The sequence below is a fragment of the Citrus sinensis genome, chromosome 6 (assembly GCF_022201045.2).
Source record: "Citrus sinensis cultivar Valencia sweet orange chromosome 6, DVS_A1.0, whole genome shotgun sequence".
Taxonomy (NCBI): Eukaryota; Viridiplantae; Streptophyta; class Magnoliopsida; order Sapindales; family Rutaceae; genus Citrus; species Citrus sinensis.
In genome coordinates, this window is record NC_068561.1 from 14,846,393 (window position 1) to 14,869,031 (window position 22,639).

The 22,639-nt window shown below is 35.4% G+C and overlaps 1 protein-coding gene across 7 annotated transcripts in view; it reads left to right on the plus strand.

The window, feature by feature from the left end:
* LOC102612070 (tropinone reductase homolog) overlaps positions 1–20,541 on the plus strand; it is a 48,213-nt gene extending 27,672 nt beyond the window's left edge. The window contains exons 1-5 of one of the 7 annotated variants that reach the window (XM_025093591.2): positions 8,646–8,748; positions 8,850–9,057; positions 9,549–9,765; positions 9,850–9,962; positions 20,206–20,541. In XM_025093591.2, coding sequence (XP_024949359.2) covers positions 8,675–8,748; positions 8,850–9,057; positions 9,549–9,765; positions 9,850–9,962; positions 20,206–20,382 — 789 coding nt within the window. In that variant the 5' untranslated portion in view covers positions 8,646–8,674 and the 3' untranslated portion in view covers positions 20,383–20,541. Of the gene's footprint in view, positions 1–8,645; positions 8,749–8,849; positions 9,058–9,548; positions 9,766–9,849; positions 9,963–12,336; positions 12,546–12,653; positions 12,862–13,087; positions 13,305–13,380; positions 13,494–13,835; positions 14,189–17,511; positions 17,670–18,742; positions 18,952–19,444; positions 19,662–19,753; positions 19,867–20,205 lie in introns of those variants that run through there. The other 6 variants (XM_052443357.1, XM_052443358.1, XM_006493505.4 and 3 more) reach the window with 6 other exon arrangements.
* Positions 20,542–22,639: the final 2,098 nt, after the last annotated feature.

The window sequence follows — 22,639 nt, forward strand, 5'->3', positions numbered from 1 at the left end:
AAATGCATTTTTACAGATAAGGATAAAGCAATGTCAAATGCAAATGAAATAGCATGTCAGCGATTGTGTATTTGGCATTTTGCTAAAAATGCCACACAACAGCTTGCTACTTATTATACAAGACCTTAGTTCAAGCAATATTACAAGAAGTGCTTTTATGGGTGTAGCAATGCAACAGAATTTAAAGCTTCTTGGGTTGAGATGATTAAAAAGTTCAAATTAGAAGCGCATTCATGGCTCAAAAAGTTGTATTCTCTTAAAGAGAAGTGGTGTCCAGCTTTTAGTTTGTGTACATTTTCTACAAATATGAAGTCGTGAGAGTACAAATAATGTTTTTCATCAAATTTCAACAAAAACAATGGAGCTCATTATAGTTGCTGAGCATTATGACAATAAAGCAAACGAGATATGATTAGAGGAGTTGCAAGATGAATATAGTTACATGAATATAGTTACAAGCATGGCATTTTTCATCTCATAATAAAAAGTGAAATTTTAAGCCAACAGTACAAACTTACACAAATAAGATGTTTGATATATTTGAAAAAGAGTCTATGGGTTGCATGGCTGTGAGGATGGAAGAAATTTGTAAAAACGATGAGGTTTATGTATATAAAGCAAATGAAGAAGGGCAACAAAGAGTATTTATTATTGATTATAATTCAACCACTATGGATATTTCATGCTTATTTAAGTTATTTCACTCGATGAGGATATTGTGTTGTCATGCTCTAAAAGTTTTTTATTTACATAATTTCACGAACCTACTAGAGTGTTACTTATTAAAGAGGTGGACTAAAGAAGCAAAGAAAGGACTTATAATGGGAAATGGTACTGCTAACTTATCACGTAACAATACCAAGTATGGGCAATTATTACGCTTTAGTGAACTAATGCATGCAGGAACTGTAATTTATAGTATAGTGTCATTGAGTGTTTTCTTGAACAATGATTGTTAAAAAAACCGTTAGCCCATACAATGAAGCTTTTGGAGGGTGATATGAAAATAATGAGTATATTTGAGAATTCAAAGAAAACAGATGATCGTTCCAATCATGATGTTGTTCATTCATGAGAAATTGGCTTTGAGTCCAGCAAAAGTAAAGACTAAAGGATTGGCAGATGCTAGAATAAAAACTAATTTGGAGAAGCAAAAAAGGAAAACTACAAAAGGTAGAAATTTACTTTCTTTATTTCTTTTTCTTTTTTTTTTTTTTGCATAAAGAGGTCTATGACTAATTGCTCTTTATATAAACTTCATTTGTTTGAATAAGTATCATCTCTTATGCAGGACAATAGAAAAATGTATCTACTAGTGGTTCATCACATCCAACAACCAAGCAACAATTTTCAGCATTAAATCCATCGATTCATAACTTTAAGTTTTACTAGCCTCCTTCAAGGAATTGATCGAGCGCCTCATTTAAACTAGGCAATACTTGAAAATCATTATACACACTTAATCTCTAAAATAGAGCATATTTATCTATATAGCGTGGTCCATCTTCATATTTGCCAACAGTTGTATATGGACAGTGGCCTCACTTAAGTCATTTTTTTTTTCGCCTTTTGAATTGATTATTTAAATAACTATCTATATGTTGTCTAATATACAAACATACAATGTAGGATTAAAACAACTATGGTGTGGATCAATTTGAACACCAAGAAAATTGAATGTTATATAACATCATTTTTTTTTAAACACAATGGTATGTGGTCTATGTCTTCAGTTAGCATATTACTATTGTTTATATTCATTGGTTAATATTTTTACTTTTTTAACATTGCACTGATTCTTTTCCCTCTTTTTGCATGTGTAGGTTGCCAAGGCATTTACCGAATATAGCAATATGTGGATTTACACATTGGAGTGGTTAAATTTATAATGTTGCTCTTGGTACAAGAATCTTTGTTCACTTAAGAATTATGTTTGTTCTTAGACACTTTTTTTTTCAGCTTCTCAAATTTATTCAAAAAATATTGTTGTTTAAATTCTATGTAACCAAGAAGATTGTGAGTTTTTAATTTTTAGTTTATTTTTAGCACTAGTGCTTGCCTTCTGCATTTTGTTATTTAATGAATAAAATGAAATTTTGATACATGTGGATTAATTTTGAGCAGCAATGAAAAACTATTTTATGATCTTTTCAAATATTGAACCTTTGTTTATTTTTTCAATAAACTTGATTATAAACGAGGGTCCAGCTATGGTGCCCCTATGACACCATACCCTTACTTTTTGTTATTTTTTCGAATGCCTTCCTTACAATATTATTAATTGAAATTTCAAAATAGAGTTCCACTCATGAGAGCATGTTTACCAAAAGATAAAACATACATATTTTACTTACAATAATTTCAGAATTCACAAGTAGTTTAGATAATCGTGACACATGTTTTCCCATTAAAAATAGTGAATCAAACAATTACCAAAAAAAAAATTCAACATCAATGTCCTAACTATTGAATTAGCTGATGAAGCTGAACTTCATGCAATACACGTTGGAGTGCCAGCTAGAATCAAACCAGCTATAAATCCAGTAGCTAGCCTATGAGTGAGATTGAAAGGTGCACGTGAGAAGCTATAGAATTCCAGGTGGCAAAACTATTATGAAAAGATTCCCATGCAGTTGGATGTGGCTGGAATTAGTTAGAAAATCAGTTATTGTTAATTGTGTATTTGTTATTTTGTTAGTTAGATTGCTTAGCTATAATTGGCGTGATTAGCAAGCATTAGATTCTACTATAAATACTGAGCTAAGCTCATTATTGTAAATTGAGTTTTGTGATAATAAAATTGAAACAGATCTTCAAATTCTAACTTGGTATCAGAGCTTTGTTGTTTCAATGGCTAGCAATGATTTTCAAGCCACAAGCACTCGAGCTTCGAGCTCAAATGCAAATCCGATCACAAACTCAATTAACAATCCATCGATTAACTTTTTTATCTTCAACACTCCGATCAAACTCACAAACAACAATTATCTGCTATGGCGATCTCAAGTAATTGCCACAATCAATGCAAATGAGCTGGAAGATCTAATTGACAACACTAAGAATCCTCCAAGTCGAATGATTGTCAATGTTGGTAATGATCAAACTGTGATCACCGTGGTAAATCCACAATTCCAGATCTGGAGAAAAGTTGATCAACAACTCATGAGCTGGCTGCTTTCAACTCTAAGTGAAGAAGTGTTAAGCGCTGTTGTTGGAGCAAGCTCATCTTTAGAGGTATGACAAACACTTGCTGGACAGTTTGGTGCTAGGTCTAGATCAAGAGTTCTTCACTTAAGAACTCAACTCCAGACAACTAGAAAAGGATCCTTGAATGTTCATAAGTATTATACTGAGATAAAGATGAATTTAGATGCTCTTAGAGCTGCTGGTAATCATATGAGCAATGATGACTTTGTATTGTGTCTACTTGCTGGTCTTGGACCTGAGTATGACTCAATTGTTGCTACAATCAATGCTAAGTCAGAAAGCATAACTCCATCAGAGGTGTATGGTATGTTGTTGAGCCAAGAAAATAGAATTGAACATCAGAACTCTGTTAGTGGTTTAGATTATCAAGCAAACATTACTTACTACAGAGGAAACCAGAGGAGGAATTGGCAATCAAGTTTCAACAATTCTGGAAATCCTACTAATCAGAGTGGAAGGCAATATGGAATTAATTCTGGTGGTGGAAACTTTAATCCAACTCAAGAGAAGATGAAAGGGAAAGCTCCAGCTGATGAAGAAATACCTAAAGGACCATGTCAAATCTGCTCCAAGAAGAATCACACTGCTGTAACCTGCTGGTATAGGTTTAAGAAAAACTATGTGCCTAATTTTGCAGGAAACAAAAGAAGTGCTTATGTGGCTGAAGGTGCAGAAGCTAAAAGTAGAGGCTGGTATCTTGCCAATGGTGCAACAAATCATGTTACTAATGATCTCAACAACTTAAGCATAAGTTCTGAATACAAAGGTAATCATCAGCTTGCAGTAGGTAATGGTTCTAAGCTTGAAATTATTTCTGTTGGTTATACATTGCTTGGCACACTTGAACCTGATATTCAGAAACACATTAAACTAAACCACATTCTCTATGTACCTCAAATAACCAAAAATCTTATCAGCATATCAAAACTTTTGAATGACAACAATATATGCATTGAGTTTAACAAAACATTTTGTGTTGTTAAGGACAAGAGAATGGGGATTGTTCTCATGAAAGGTGTGGCTAAAGATGGACTGTACAAGCTGCTGAACTTACCTCTAAATCACTCTCAAGTCAAGTATATTCTGTTGTCTTCTGTTTCATATTCTAGTTTGTTTTCAGTTTGTAAAATAAATAAACCAGAGTCTATGATATCAGTTGTTTCTAAAGAACTCTGTACAAGCTGTAAAGACAAAAGAATTAACAAAACTCTTGATCTTTGGCACATGAGATTAGGTCTTCCAAATTCTTCTGATCTTAGAAAAACCATGTCAGCTTGTAATATCTCATTTGGAAATAAAATGTCTAAGTTGTCCTTTTACAAAGCTTGTCAATATGGAAAAATGCATAGATTATCTTTTAAAGGTAATGAGTCAAAATCTTCTACTGCCCTTGAGATCATACACAGTGATCTTTGGGGTCCAGCACCAACCATCTCAAACTAGGGGTTCAAATATTACATTGCTTTCATTGATGACAAAACAAACTACACCTGGATTTATGGGTTAACCAACAAGTCTCAAGCACTGTCAGCCTTCATTGTTTTTAAAAATCAAATTGAGAAAAGCTTAGAGCTGAAAATCAAAACAATTCAGTGTGATATGGGGGGAGAATACAAAGACTTTGAACCTTATCTCAGAAGTGAATGGATAGATATAAGATATTCATGCCCTTATACACATCACCAAAATGGGAAAACTGAGAGGAAACACAGACATCTTGTTGAAACTGGACTCACACTTCTTGCTTAAGCTGATATACCTCTTAAGTTTTGGTGGGAACCATTCTACAATGCTACCTATCTTATCAACCGAATCAGTACACCTACATTGAATCACAAAACACCTTTTGAAGCCCTTTATTCCAAGAAACCAAGTTACTCACAAATCAAAATCTTTGGTTGTGAATGTTACCCTTTCTTAAGACCATACAACAGTCATAAGCTTGATTTTCATACCTCAAAATGTGTTAACTTAGGTGTCAGTAAACAGCACAAGGGTTATCTGTGTATGAATTCAAATGACAGAATTTATATTGCTGCTCATGTTAATTTCAATGAGAATTCTTTTCCCTTAAAAAATGATTCAAAGTTCATGGTCCCTAAGTCCACTCATGCATTAGAATCTGTAAACCCACTTAGTAAGTTTCTTTCAATATCATTTCCTTCAGAAACTCAAAATCATGAGGCAACAGCAGCAAGTACAAATTCATTGGATGACACAACTAGCTCAGATAATCCTTATAATGAACAAAATCCTGACAACATTTTTTATCAAACAAATTCAATGCATGATAATGAAAACAGTACACATGAATCTCCTCAAACATCTTTTCCTTCTGAACCAAACAACAAAATTCCAGAAACATCTCAGCCTACATATCAACCTAGACCTTCACATCCTATGACAACTAGAGCTAAAAATGGCATTTTTAAACCCAAAACTTTAACACTGAAAAATCTCTGTCCCTTGACACACCTTCAAGTGTAGATGATGCTTTGAATAACCACAAGTGGAAACAAGCAATGCAGGAAGAGTTCAATGCCTTAATGAGAAATCAGACTTGGTGTTTAATTCCTCCAGAAAAGAATATGAAACTGGTTGGGAACAAATGGATTTATCGAGTCAAACAGAACTCAGATGGATCAAGCAACAAATACAAAGCTCGTTTGGTAGCTAAGGGGTTTTTACAAACAGAAGGGATTGATTATCAAGAAACTTTCAGTCCAGTGGTTAAAGTAGCAATTATAAGGATTGTACTAAGCCTTGCTGTTATAAACAACTGGAAGCTGAGACAAGTAGATATCAATAATGCACTTCTCAATGGAGAACTCAGTGAAACTGTGTACATGCCTCAGCCATAAGGGTTTGAGAATTCAGAACATCCAAACTATGTGTGTAAGCTAAAAAAGGCCCTCTATGGATTGAAGCAAGCACCAAGTGCTTGGTTTGATAAACTTATATCAGTTTTGGAGTCTTGGCAGTTTACCAGAACCAGGTCAGACACATCCTTATTCTTTAAGAGAAGTGGAAATGATATGATCTTGTTGTTGATTTATGTAGATGATATAATAGTGATTGGAAATAACAATGCTGAAATAGAACAACTCATCAGTAATCTCAACAGTACTTTTGCTTTTAAAGATTTGGGAAATCTTAATTTCTTTCTTGGTATTGAAGTTATTAAAAATGATGAAACTTTGGTATTATCCCAGTCAAAGTATGTAAAAGATCTACTTGCCAAGTTTGATTTGAGAGACTTCAAGGGAACTGATACTCCTCTGGCCACAACAGAGAAATTGAGCAAAAACATGGGTGAAATCATTACTGATGCAACTCAATACAGGAAAGCTATTGGAGGATTACAATATGCAGTCTTAACAAGGCCTGAAATAGCATACGCTATAAATAAGTTAAGCCACTTCATGTCTAATCCTTTACAGCCTCACTGGATTGCTTGCAAACGAGTACTGAGATATCTCAAGGAAACAATAGATTATAGTTTGACTTTCAGGAGATCTGATTTTGTAGACCTTGTGATATATACTGATGCAGACTGGGGAAGTGATATTGATGATAGAAGATCAACTAGTGGCTATTGTGTATACTTAGGTGAAAACTTAATCAGCTGGAGTTCAAAGAAGCAGAGTATAATTTCAAAATCATCAGCAGAATCAGAATACAGAGCTATGGCATTGGCTTGTTCAGAACTAACTTGGATCTGCTCTATTCTTATAGAATTGGATGTCAGGCTTCAGAACACTCCATTACTGCTAAGTGATAGCACAAGTGATGCTGCTATAGCTACAAATCCAGTAATGCATTCTAAGACAAAACACATAGAAATAGACATTCACTTTGTGAGAGACAAAGTTAAAAGAAAAGAAGTTGAAATTGCATTTGTATCTACAAATGATCAAGTTGCTGACATATTAACTAAATCTCTTACTTATCCCAAGTTCAGCTTCTTCAGAAGCAAACTTAAAGTCTTCCCAAAAGACTTAAGTTTGAGAAGGGGTGTTGAACTAGCTGATGAAGCTGAACTTCATGCAACACACGTTGGAGTGCCAGCTGGAATCAAGCCAGCTGTAAATCCAGTAGCTAGCCTAGGAGTGAGAGTGAAAGGTGCACGTGAAAAGCTAGAGAATTCCAGGTGGCAAAACTGTTATGAAGAGATTCCCATGCAGTTGGATGTGGCTGGAATTAGTTAGAAAATCAGCTATTGTTAATTGTGTATTTGTTATTTTGTTAGTTAGATTGCTTAGCTATAATTGGCGTGATTAACAAGCATTAGATTCTACTATAAATACTGAGCTAAGCTCATTATTGTAAGTTGAGTTTTGTGATAATAAAATTGAAACAGATCTTCAAATTCTAACTCTAATTAGTTACACAGTACATTACGAACCTAAAATAGCCATATTGAGAAGCAAACGCTTTTATAAAATAACAACATGCTTAAGAATATTTTTCTCTATATTAAAAGTCCCGAATACTTCTCTGGCATTCACGAAATGAATGTTCTCAATTGCGATACTGAGCTCTGAAGAGAGCCCTCCTTGCACAGCCAAAAAATGGCTTCATAAATCAACAATTTCGACTTCAACATTCAGCGAAAGGGGCGCCAAAACAAAAGACACAAGCCAGCAAATTTCAAGGCAATAAATGCTTTGTCCCACTCTGTCAAAAGAAAGAAACACGGCCCACTCTTGAATTTGCTTTGAGTGTGGTTCCTACTTTCTTGTCGCCACGCTGTGGATTCTGACTCTGTGGACTCTGACAGGTGCAAAAAATATGCTTACAAAATTAGAGTATTAAATTTATATTTTAAATAATTTTTAACTAACCAGTAATTATTATGTGTTAATTATTTTAATTTTAAATAGCATCATTAATGAGATAATTTAAAACATAAATTAATGAACGATACTACCATGAACAATACTATTGTTTTACTCGTAACTTTCATTACAGTTAGAAAAATAAAAGTAAATAATGCTTTAAAACACCACTATTCACTTCATTCTTATTTGGTATAACTTTTTAAACTGACCAAAAATATTTTTTAATATCAAAAACCTTTTTTTATTAATTTTTAACTATTATTTTTATCTTTTAACTTGAAAAGAGTTTTTGAAGATTGAAAAAAAAAACTTTACTAGAAAGCTCAAATTTTAAACACTTGTGAAAAGAGGTTATTGATCATTTCTAAAGAATTTCTAATGTAAACCACCACATTAATCCAATAGTTCATGTAAATCACCAATGTCAAATTTTAGCCATTACATTAATCCAATGGTTCAACGAACAGTCGGTAAAGAAAAATAATAAATTAATGATAGTCAAGTTAGTGGAGTGTACAATTATCTTCCACTTTCACTATCATTACTTGATCTAGCATTTACATTTATCAAGTATTTTTTATAAGAGAGGAATAGATGCATTTGCATATAATAGATCGGAAAAAAACATGTCCGATTGTAGAGACCAAAGGTGGTCTCTCAATGACAGCCCTTGTCACAGGTGGTACCAAAGGGGCATCGGGTTTGTGCTTTCTCTTCTTTGCTTCAATTTTCCTCTCCTAATTCAATATTATTCTATGTTTTTTTGTTACTATTTATGTTGTTAATGAATTGATTGATCAGCTATGCTCTAGTAAAAGAACTGGCAGCATTTGGAGCAATGGTTCATACATGTTCCCGTAACGAAGCCGAACTCAATCAAAGAGTTCAAGAATGGAAGAGTATGGGGCTTAAAGTAAGTGGCCCTGTATGTGTCCTTAAAGTTAGAGCTCAGCAGGAGAAGCTGATGGAGACTGTCTCTTCTCTGTTTGATGGCAAGCTCAACATCCTAGTAAGTTCTACAGCTGCCATGTTCGCAAAGAACTTTATTTGTCAAGAATCATGACATCGATTGATGAAAAATGATATTTTATCCAGAATATATGATGCTACCATTTTTTTTTTAACTGTAAGATCACATGGTGTGAAGGTGTATCCTGTTCCCATAGTAAATTTTTTTTTTCTAGATAAATACTAGTACTAAATTGATACTAAAGCAACAGCAATCATAATTGGAATTACATATATTTTGGACCTTGTCCCACATAAAATGGCAGAAAAAATGACAAGAATCAGGATCAAAACCAGTGAATTAGATAGTTAAGATAGACAAAGGAATAAGAAGCTGACTTCATATGAGAATATCATATGAGATGGTTTAGGAAATAAAATAATTTTTGTAAGGACTGCTTCACTTTCTAAGTCAACAAGGTTGCAACTCTGTAGTCTATTTAGCTTCTCCACACTGAAGAACTGCTCTATTACTGATGATCATTGTATCAGGTTAACAATGCTGGAACCAGCATTCCTAAGGAAGCCACAGAATTTACCATGGAGGATTTCTCAACTATAATGACCACCAATTTCGAGTCTGCTTATCATCTGTCTCAACTTGCACACCCACTCTTAAAAGCGTCAGGAAATGGAAACATCATATTTATATCCTCTGTTGCAGGCGTTATTGCTTTACCTATGTGTTCCATCTATGCATCGAGTAAAGGTACAGTTCAATATATATATTTTTCTAAAATCTAGTTTCAAGAAAGTCTTTTAGATACTGACTGAATAGTCTTCTGTACTTCAGGGGCGATGAATGAACTCACAAAGAACTTGGCATGCGAGTGGGCAAAGGACAAAATTCGTGTGAATTCAGTTGCACCATGGATCATTAGAACTCCACTCATTGATAACTTAGTAGTATATACTCATTCCCTTCACCCTTTTCTGTGATTGCTATATCTTTTTGTTCTATTTTCCCCATTCCATCTATCTAATTAAAAACACCCATTAAAGTATGATGCTCCTAAGTTTTAGCATACAATTACTATGGAAATCATGTTACATATAATCCTTTATTTCCAACTAATAGAGCATACATATATAGAAAAAATTCACAGGATTGAGAGTCCAAGACACCCCATTATGTCAAAATAGGTAGTGCCAATTGCTTATATCTTCTGAGTAAGCAAATCTTTTGCATTTGGAAGAAATGGTGCTTAATAGCTTATGTTAACTATTAATTTTCTGTTCTTTTAGAATGATTCTATGTTTATGGAATAAGCAAATCGCTTGATACTCCATACTCCTATCCCCTATCCTGGAGAACCTAATGGGGTTTCGTCGGTGGTAAACTAAAATTAAAGGATAAGACTATTTGAACGCATAAATGTATTCATTATATGAGGATAGTTTAGGAATAAAAAATTTTAAATGAAAATGTATTTGAACTTTGAAGAGTAATTTTAAGGGTTAGAGTAACGAGCTAACTATAACTTTTCATTATATTGGAGTGAAATTGTAAATCAAAAAAAGAGTAAGGAGCTAACTGTAATTTGCCATTAACAAAAGACAAAAAGTGGAGGTATGGTGTCTCAAGGGCACCACAGCCGCACCTTATAAATGATTCTCTTTCAGATGCCTTTCCTACAATATTATTAATTGATAATTCAAAATAGAGCTCCACTCATAAGAGCATGTTTACCAAAGGATAAAACATACATATTTTACTTACAATAATTTCAGAATTCACAAGTAATTTAGATAATCGTGACCCATGTTTTCCCATTAAGAAATAATGAATCAAACAATTACAAAAAAAAAAAAATTCAACATCCATATCCTAATTGGTTCCGCAGTACATAAAACAAATAGGTGGTGGGCAAAAAATTTAAAAAAAAAATTGTGAATGGTCTAAATTCATGTTGATAGCCCATTTTACCTAAATTAAATTGGTAGTGGTGGCATATTGACCCTAAAATTAAGGAGTTGACGGTTCTATTACCACATAAAAAGGAGCAGATGGCCAACTATTTGGGAGAGAGATAAGGTGAAAGTAAGAGGAGGAAGGGGGGATTCTAGACCTTTTTTTTTTTTTTTTGACCACGAGATATCTTAGGGAGAGCCCCAACTGTGAGAGGCACCTTTAAGTCCGTACCACAACCTAGACTAGAAGTCCCCGCTCGAACCGAGAGGCACAGGTTCTCCTAATAAAAGCGACTTCCCTGCGACTCGAACTAGGGAGCAAACCCAGTCAAGCCACTTAAGGGGACTCCATTGCCAGTGGAGCCAACACTTTGTTGGTGGATTCTAGACCTTTTCTATGATAGCTGGATAGCACTATGATTTACATTGGGATGTATGATTTCTTTATCTAAATCTTACTTTAGCAATAGAGGGTTCTCACCGGAACCCCACTGGCGAGTCCTGCTGTTTTCTATGAGTGACAGGTTGAGAAATTCGTATTCAACTCGCTACATAGGTTCAATTCGTACTATTTTTGCACCAAAATAAATTTTTCTGTTGAGGTCATTTTTCGGCATCAACAATTCACTTTACAAATGTTTGGAGTACAATATCCCATGGTTTTAGTTCACTTTCCAAATCTAAAATTGATCTTTCTTTGATGCTTCGTTTGCTTCCCAGGTCAAAAATTATTACCAAAGATTTGCAAGGACACTTTATTCAATTTATTATTTTTGTAATTACTAATAAATTAATGTTTCTTGGTTTTTTTCTTGTTCGTGGAATTTGGAAGAGGGAAGAGGAATTTTTGAAATCAGAGCAAAGAGAAAGAAAATGAGGGAATTGTTTGACTTTTAATAAATTAATTTTTAAATTTAAAAATTAGGATCAGGCTACGGTGCAACTGTGTTACCGTGCCACAGTTACATCCAGCCGTTGGATGCATTGGATTAGTGGGGTTCACTGGCATCTAACGGCTGGATGCAACTGTAGCACGGTACTACAGTTGCACCACAGGTTTCTCCTAAAAATTATTGACACATATTAAAAAATTATTAGTTCGTGATTTTACATCATGAGATAACATGGAATATCAAATATATTTTAAAATTAATTTCTCTGTAGTCCGACACATGCCTACCTAGTCTCAAGATTACCGATGAGATTACGGCATCAAAAAACTATTTATTTGACAAAATATATTTCTGTTACTCGTTTATAAAAAAAAGTTGCATAAAGTGTGTTGGAAATTACAAGTTCTCATCTCATTACTGATCCTTCCTTATCACACGTGGCGCGCTTATATAAATTAAGTTGTCATTTCATTGCGGTTGTTAGTTGCAGAAAACAGTAACACAGCAAGACCCTCCGCCATTATAACTTGCAATCCAAAACTATCCAGGTATTTTAGATAAGATAGGAATGGTTGCTTTTTGGCCTTCTAACCAATAGGGGGAAAAAAATGTCAGATTTTAGAGAGAAAAGATGGTCTCTCAAGGGTATGACGGCCCTTGTCACAGGTGGAACCAAAGGGATCGGGTTTGTGCTTTCTCTTCTTCGCCTTAATTTTCCTGAATCAATCCAATTCTATTCTTTTTTTTTTTTTTTTTTGTTACAATATAAGTTGTTAATGAACTGATTGATCAGATATGCCGTAGTAGAAGAACTAGCAGCATTTGGAGCAATAGTTCATACATGTTCCCGTAACGAAACAGAGCTCAATCAAAGAATTCAAGAATGGAAGAGTAAGGGGCTTCAAGTGAGTGGCAATGCATGTGACGTGAAAATTAGAGCTCAGCGAGAGAAGCTGATGGAGACTGTCTCGTCTCAATTTGATGGCAAGCTCAACATCCTTGTAAGTTCTGCACAGCTGCCATATTCACGAAGAAATTTTTTTGTTAAAAGCCGGGGACCATACGGGAGTATACATTAGATAGATTAGGAAGTAAAATTATTTTTCCAAAAACTGCTTCAATTTCAAAGTTTCTCTCTGCTTATGTGAGTAATAAGGTTGCAACTCTAATGAGTCTTTTGCTTCTTCAAACTCAAGAACGCTTTATTACTGAAGATCATTTTCTCAGATTAACAATGCTGGAACCTTCATACCTAAGGAAACCACAGAATTTACCGAGGAGGATTTCTCAACTGTAATGACTACCAATTTTGAGTCTGCTTATCATGTGTCTCAACTTGCACACCCCCTCTTAAAATCATCAGGAAATGGAAACATCATATTTATATCCTCTGTTGCAGGCGTTATTGCTATACCAATGTGTTCCATAGCAGCATCGAGTAAAGGTACAGTCCAATATTTTCTTTTAATATCTAGTTCCAAGGAAGTCTTTTAAATGCTAAATAGTCTTCTGTACTCCAGGGGCGATGAATCAACTCACAAAGAACTTGGCATGCGAGTGGGCAAAAGACAAAATTCGTGTGAATTCAGTTGCACCATGGATCATTAGAACCCCACTCATTGATAAAGTATTGGTATATACCCATTCCCTTCACCCTTTTCTAAGATTTGCTATATATCTATGTTATATTTTCCTCATTCCATATATCTAATTAAAAAGATCCATTAAAGTATTATGCTCCTAAGTTTTAGCATACAATTACTATGGAAATCATGTCAAATATAATCCTTTATTTCCAACCAATAAAGCATAAATATATAAAGAAAAAATTCACAGGACTAGAATTCCAAAGCACCCCATTATGTCAAAGTCGGCAGTGCCGCTTGCTTGTATCTTCTGAGTATGCAAATCTCTTGCATTTGGAAGAAATAGTGCTTAACAGCTTGTATTAACTATTAATTTTCTATTCTTTCAGAAAGATTCTACGTTTCTGGAACAAGCAAATCGCATGATACTCCGTACTCCTATCCCCCGACCTGGAGAACCTACTGAGGTTTCATCGGTGGTGGCATTCCTATGCTTCCCAGCTGCTTCATATGTCACCGGGCAGGTTATTTGTGTTGACGGTGGATACTCTATCACTGGGTTTTAGCGCCACAGGCAGCGAAAATTATCTTTGGAACGTCTTCACTGTCTTGTGTGCCATTCTAATAAGCTCTTTTTAAATAAAGAAGATTCTGTGTTACTTTTGAGTTGTTTACATTGTCAATTGTCCTGAATTTTGCAACCTTCCATCTTTGATAAATAATAAATTTCCAATTTAAAAGACTCCTCTGAATCCTTTTAGATCAAGAAATGTACTCCATGAATCGACAAGAAATACGAACCTATCAGCTACTAAAATCCAACAGTATGATATCTGATGCTCAGATTAAAATGAGATGAATTTATTTGGGTTGTTTTGGCTAGATTCACCCCAAAGTTAATACCTGCTTACATCACTTTGATCATCAACAGTTATAACATTTATGCATTTCATCACAAGTTAGCTATTCCTATACATCATTTTGTTTCTCCTTCTTCCCCATCAATCACTTATTGTGAAGTGTTGAAAACACGTGTTGGGGGGACTTAGTATAAGATTTTTATGTATCCAACCCAAAAAACTAGCATTTTAGGTGGAGTGACCTACCATCTTATAAACCCAAGCATCTCCCCTTTACTAGCCAATGTGGGACACAACTCAACAATCCCCCCCCTCGGACGAAACCACCGCCGAACTCCGGTCCTTTCGTCCGACATACCTGAGTTGTTCCACCACCACATTCCGGATACTAGGATCTAGCTCTGATACTACTTGTTGGAGGGACTTAGCATAAGATTTATAGGTATCCAACCCAAAAGACTAGCCAATGTGGAACACAACTCAACAATCCCCCACTCGGACAAAACCACCGTCGGACTTTGGTCCTTTCGTCCGACACACCTGAGTTGTTCCACTACCATATTCCGGCTACTAAGGTCTAACTCTGATACCACTTGTTGGAGGGATTTAGCATAAGATTTCTATGTATCCAACCCAAAAAACTAGTCTTTTAGGTGGAGTGACCTACCATCTTATAAACCCAAGCATCTCTCTTTTACTAGCCAATGTGGGACACAACTCAACAATCCCCCCCCTTGGACGAAACCACTGCCGAACTCCGGTCCTTTCGTCCAACATATATGAGTTGTTCCACCACCACATTTCGGATACTTGGGTCTAACTCTGATACCAAATATGTTAGAACTCAAGTTAGAATGGAAGAAGATTCTTATCTCAGCAACAAGAATTAATAAATCTGATAATTCTTCTGTTATTTCAGAGTTCTCCAATTCGGGTTTGGAGTAAACCACAATGACAAATCTTATTTTTCCACCCCCAACTACTTGTTTTACAACTTATTAAATAATGAAGCAAAACAACGGCTAACTCCTATTTTAACTCAACTATTGAAGCTACTAACAAGATATAGAGATTTTCCAGCACAAGACTCGGTCCTTTATGCATCCAACACTTAACCAAGCCTTTTAGCCCCTACGTCATTAGTATTGCTCACATCCAGAAGTGCCAGATACTTTGGATTAGGCTTCCTAGCCCCGGTGGTTTTGCGAGGTTCAACAACACGGCATGGCAATCTATAAAGAATTTATCTTATTGGTTAAGCTGTCGGTGATAGAACAAGTACAAAAAAATTGTTCCCTAATGAATTATAATCAAGTAATTGAAGCTGATAACCATGTGGAATCGACTTGTTAAAAATAGAAATTTCATAAAGTCATGAGTTTGGATAAAATCATGCTCCTGCCAATATCAAAGGTCTACGAATAATAAATGGCCAAAATTTGAAGTCTATGGTCACCAGTTAAGAGGGTCTATCCGCCGCTCTGCGGCAAGAGAGAGAAATGATAATAATATAAATGGTGGGGCACTGTTAAGTTAACATATAATCTTCAACCTCAAATTTTTGACAAACCAACCAGACCTCATACCAGTTACTGAGAGATAAAAATTTGTCAGTCAATATGGGTAATGACAGTGTCTAGGTCTTTTCTTGCTGTGCACGCTGTCTCTGTATTCTGCTTTTGCTTACTGGTGGCTGTTCCTGAAGTCCTTGGTGTAAGGGCTTCTACAGCTGCCAGGAATGAGACAGACCGCCTAGCCCGCTTCTGCTTCTTTTCAAGTCAATGATTATTGATGACTTGGGGTTTTAGGCTCATGGAATAAATCCCTCCACTTTTGCCGTTGGCAAGGTCTTGCATGTAGTGGTAGGCACCACCAGAGTCTTGGACTTTCGGTCTTTTAAACTCATAGGTTCTGCATCACCTTACATTGGAAATTTGAGCTTTCTAAAAGAACTACATCCCCAAAACAAGAGCTTCATCCATGAAATGCCTTCAGAAATTGGTTGTTTACGGAGATTGGATGAACTAAATCTTAACAACAACTCAAACATGATGGGAAATCCTGCTAATATATCCGGTTGCTCAAACCTTGTCTGGATGGAGCTAGTGTTGGAAAAATCACTGTTCCTTCCAAAGATCTTCAAAGACTTATGTCAACCAAATAATAAAAAAAAAATTGAATGATAAATAATATCAATCACACAATACAAGATTACATAAAAAACTCTAAATTTAGAGAAAAAACTAGGACCGTTTTTAAAAGAACTATTTGAAAAAATTTTATTAAGGGAAAAAATAATTACAATCACGTTTTCAATAATTTTTCCATCAGCCAAGCCCCACATTCTTAGTGATTTGGATTATTTAATTTGAACTGTATAGCCAAATAATGGCTTCATAAATCAACAATATCGACTTCAACATTCAGCGAAAGCGGCACCAAAACAAAAGACGCAAGCCCGCAAATTTCAAGGCAATAAATGCTTCGTCCGACTCTCTCAGTTTTGTCAAAAGAAAGAAACACGGCCCACTCTCTTGAATTTGCTTTGCGTGTGGCTCCCGCTTTCTTATCACCACGCTTTGTGGATTCTGACTTTGTGGACTCTGACAGGTGCAAAAAATATGCTTACAAAATTAGAGTATTAAATTTATATTTTAAATAATTTGTAACTAACCAGTAATTATTGTGTTAATTATTTTCATTTAAAATATCATCATTAATGAGATAATTTAAATATAAATTAATGAACGATACTGCCATGAACGACACTATTATGTGATGTTTTTACTCGTAATTTTCATTATAATAAAATAAATAAAATGAAATAATGTTTAAAAACAGTCATTCACTTCATTCTTATTTGGTATAATTTTTTAATTGGCCAAAAATATTTTTTTTAATTTCAAAAACTTTTTTATTTTTTATTTTTATTTTTTAACTTAAAAAGAGTTTTTGAAGATTGAAAAAAAAAAAAAACTTTAGCTCAAATTTTAAGCACATGGAAGAAGAGGATGTTGATATTTTTAAAGAATTTCTAATGTAAACCACTACATTAATCCAATGGTTCATGTAAATTACCAATGTCAAATTTTAGCCATTAAATTAATCCAATGGTTCAACGAACAGTTGGTAAAGAAAAATCATAATATTAATAATTGTCAAGTCAGTGGCGTGTACAATTATCTTCCACTTCCGCTATCGTTACTTGCTCTAAGCATTTACATTTATCAAGTATTTTTTATAAGAGAGGAATAGTTGCATTTGCATACAATTGATCGAAAAAAATCATGTCTGATTGTAGAGGCCAAAGGTGGTCTCTCAAGGATATGACAGCCCTTGTCACAGGTGGTACTAAAGGCATCGGAAAATTTACATCAATAACCATAAACATTTTGACTTTTTCCATCTTAACCCGCCAAACAAACTTCTATCAACATTAGCCATAAAAAGACCTTTGAGACTAAAATATCCCTCTCTTATCTCTCCCCCAACAATCTCTCTTTCTCCCATCTCTCCCAAACCGAAGAACCTCCCATCATTGGCAGCCATCGCTGGGCAACAGTGGGTGTGCGCGCGCCCGTGCAGTCGCACCAGTTCTGCAGTGATCTTCCTGACAAGGCTAGGCCTCATTTCTACAGTGATCTTCCTGTCGATGCCAAAAACATTGTTGTTCATATTACCATCATTTGTTCTATTTAGGAAGCCGAGATATTGAGATGCAGCAGCGCCTTGGATGCCTGCGGAAGGCATGAAGATGAAGACCAGACCATGGCCTGCAATTCTAAGTTGGCTAGCAGTCTGGCAATATATAGTTGCTGCAGCAACAATAAATCGAAATTTTCTTCAAACATTAAATCCCAAACTAGAGAGTTAAGGCCCCATTTGCCGAGTGGAAACAAAAATACAAGTGATGAATTGCAAATAGATTTTTCAAGTTTTGGTGCGACAGGCGCCTGTCGCACCAAGCTTTGTGCGACAGGCAGCCTGTCGCCAAATTCACCCACGATTCGCAGTTCACTGAAACTCTCGAGCAAGTTCAGAAAATAATTCATACCACTATGTGATGCCGATTAGTGTTGGATTCGGATAAATTATGATCGGATTTCATTTTTATCGTTACCTTTTGCCGTCGTCGTTGGTTGATGATTCAAGAGTGGAAAGCTGGCTTTGGTTTGACGAAAGAGGAGAAAGAAAGTTGCTTTTGGTTTGTAAAGAAGGGTAATTTGGGGAGAAAAGCGTGTGTTTGGCTAATATTGATAGAAAAAAATTGAGAGGGTTAGTTGTGAAAATAGCAAAAGTTTTATGGTTATTTTCGTAAATTTCCCAAAGGCATCGGGTTTGTGCTTTCTTTTCTTTGCTTCAATTTTCCTCTCCTAATTCAATATTATTCTATGTCCTTTTGTTACTATTTATGTTGTTAATGAATTGATTGATCAGATATGCTATAGTAAAAGAACTAGCAGCATTTGGAGCAATAGTTCATACATGTTCCCGTAACGAAGCCGAACTCAATCAAAGAGTTCAAGAATGGAAGAGTATGGGGCTTAAAGTAAGTGGCTCTGTATGTGACCTTAAAGTTAGAGCTCAGCAGGAGAAGCTGATGGAGACTGTCTCTTCTCTGTTTGATGGCAAGCTCAACATCCTCGTAAGTTCTACAGCTGCCATGTTCACAAAGAACTTTATTTGTCAAGAATCATGACATCAATTGATGAAAAATGATATTTTATCCAGAATATATGATGCTACCATTTTTTTTTTTAACTGTAAGATCATATGGTGTGAAGGTGTATCCTGTTCCCATAGTAAATATTTTTTTTTCTAGATAAATACCAGTACTAAATTGATACTAAAGCAAAAGCGATCATAATTGGAATTACATATATTTTGGACCTTGTCCCACATAAAATGGCAGAAAAAATGATAAGAATCAGGATCAAAACCAGTGAATTAGATAGTTAAGATAGACAAAGGAATAAGAAGCTGACTTCATATGAGAATATAATATGAGATGGTTTAGGAAATAAAATAATTTTTGTAAGGACTGCTTCACTTTCTAAGTCAACAAGGTTGCAACTCTGTAGTCTATTTAGCTTCTCCACACTGAAGAACTGCTCTATTACTGATGATCATTGTATCAGGTTAACAATGCTGGAATCAGCATTCCTAAGGAAGCCACAGAATTTACCATGGAGGATTTCTCAACTATAATTACCACCAATTTCGAGTCTGCTTATCATCTGTCTCAAATTGCACACCCACTCTTAAAAGCGTCAGGAAATGGAAACATCATATTTATATCCTCTGTTGCAGGCGTTATTGCTTTACCTATGTGTTCCATCTATGCATCGAGTAAAGGTACAGTTCAATATATATATATATATATATTTCGAAAATCTAGTTTCAAGAAAGTCTTTTCGATACTAACTGAATAGTCTTCTGTACTTCAGGGGCGATGAATGAACTCACAAAGAACTTGGCATGCGAGTGGGCAAAGGACAAAATTCGTGTGAATTCAGTTGCACCATGGATGATTAGAACTCCACTCCTTGATAACTTTGAAGTATGAACTCATTCCCTTCACCCTTTTCTGTGATTGCTATATCTTTTTGTTCTATTTTCCTCATTCCATCCATCTAATTAAAAACACCCATTAAAGTATTATGCTCCTAAGTTTTAGCATACAATTACTATGGAAATCATGTTACACATAATCCTTTATTTCCAGCTAATAGAGCATACATATATAGAAAAAATTCACAGGATTGAAAGTCCAAGGCACCCCATTATGTCAAATTAGGTAGTGCCAATTGCTTATATCTTTTGAGTAAGCAAATCTCTTGCATTTGGAAGAAATGGTGCTTAATAGCTTATGTTAACTATTAATTTTCTTTTCTTTTAGAAAGATTCTACGTTCCTGGAACAAGCAAATCGCTTGATACTCCGTACTCCTATCCCCCGTCCTAGAGAACCTAACGAGGTTTCGTCAGTGGTAGCATTCTTATGCTTCCCAGCTGCTTCATATGTCACCGGGCAGGTTATTTGTGTTGATGGAGGATATTCTATCACTGGATTTTAGTGCAATTTAAGGTCTTCACTGTTATGTATACCATTCTAATAAGCACTCTTTCAAAAAGAGAAGATTCTGTATTACTATTGTGTTGTTTAGATTGTCATCATTGTCCTGAATTTTGCACCTTTCCATCTTTGATAAATAATAAATTTCCAAATTAAGAGATTCCGCTAAGTCCTTTTAGTTCAACAAATGTACTCCATAAATCAACAAGTATGAACGTATCAAAGAAACACAATAGCTGGCTAGCAAACCAAGAAATATGATGCCTAACGCCTAGATAAAAAAGGAGGCGAATTTATTTGGGGTTATTTTTGCTAGATTCGCCTCAGAGAGGCAGAGAGTTAACAGGTGTCATTTTCTTGCATGTTCCTCCCCATCAATCACTTTTTGTGAAGAGTTGAATCACGGCACGGCAATCTACAAAGAACATATCTTTTTGGCTAAGCTATCGGCCAGAGAACAAGTGGAACAAAATTGTTCCCTTTACCTTCAAGTAATTGAAACTGATTACCATGTGCACTTGATAAAAATGGTAATTTCATGAAGTCACAAGTTTGAAGAAAGTCATGCTTCTGGCCAAAATTTTGAAGTCTATGAGTACCAGTTAAGAGGTTCTGACCTGCACTTCGCGATAGGAGAGAATATAAATGGCAGAACGCTAGTAATTTTGACACACACACACACACACATAAAATCTTGAACCTCAAATTTTTGACAAACCTACTCTATCCTATTCCAGCTACCCAGAGATGAAAACTATTCCATTCAATACGGCATAAGAGGGACTTGGACTTTTCTTGCTGTGCTCGTTGTCCTTGTATTGTGCCTTAGCCTACTGTTCGTTCCTGAATCTCTAGTTCCCAGGAATGAGACCGATCGACAACTAGCCCTGCTTCAATTCAAGTCCATGATCATCGATGACCCTCTTGGGGCTTAAGGCTCATGGAATGAATCCATCCACTTTTGCCAGTGGCATGGTGTTACATTTAGTCATAGGTTGCACCAGAGAGTCACCGCCTTGGTTGTTTACGGAGATTGGAAGAGCTGAATCTTAACCACTCAATTGGTGGGAAAATTCCTGCTAATATATTTGGTTGCTCGAACCTTGTCAGGATGGAGCTATTCCGTAACCAATTGGTTGGCAAAATTCCTTCACAAATTGGCTCCTTGTCAAAAATTGAAATTCTCTCTTTATATGTCAACAGATTGCCAGGAAGCATACCATCTTCTTAGGGAACATCTCATCCATTAATGGACTTTTGCTGACCCGTAATAATTTGGATGGGACCTGATTCTTTACGCCGTCTGAGGAATCTTATGTTTCTGGGGCTGAGTGGAAACATGTGCTGTCTGGTACTATTTCTGACTCAATCTTCGATATCTCTTCCCTTACAACTCTTGATTTCGGAAGCAACTAAATACACCGGACCCTTCCCATGGATTTGGCAGTCGTCCTCCTCAATATCCATTCGTTCAGCTTTGCCGTTAACCAAATTACTGGTCTTATTCCACCTTCAATATTCCAATACCTCCAAGTTGGAAATATTTCAAGCTTTGTAAACAAACTAACAGGGGATGTGCCTTATTCGGAAAAGCTGCAAAAGCTTAATTACATCCAACAAATCTTGGGAGTAGGAGAGGGGATGATTTAGGCTTCCTTTGCTCTCTCACTAATTCAACTAGCCTAGAGCGATTACTGCTACTTGGACGCATAAGCAACTTCTTGTTTGGCTTTCACTTGACAACAAATAAAATATTTGGAAGCCTCCTAGCTGGGATTGGAAGTTCGTTAACTTGCTGGTACTATTAACAAGCAAAGACGTAAATTTCACATTTTGTTTTCCGTAAAAAAAGGCTGATTATTTTATTTGTATGTTTCTTTCTTAATTCTTTCGTTATACGAATTCGTAGGGAGAAATAAATACGTGGGTCATACGCATACAAGCCGAAATGTCCATTGGGTAATTGTTTAAGAGACGACGAATTAAATCTAACGGCCTTTATTCAGCCACGCACCGAGCACCGGCACATTGAGAAACGATAAACAAAAAATTACTTAGGCTCCGTTTAATACAGCTTATTAAAGAGAGTTTATAACAGTAGAGCTTATAGTAATAGAGCTTATATCAATAGAGCTTTTGGATAAAAAGTCATTAGGTGTTTGGTTGTCATTAAAAAAAGTACTTTTAAACTATTAAAATATGTGATATTTTTTATATTATATATTTTTTATAAAAGCTCTCTAACCTCTATTTCCAAA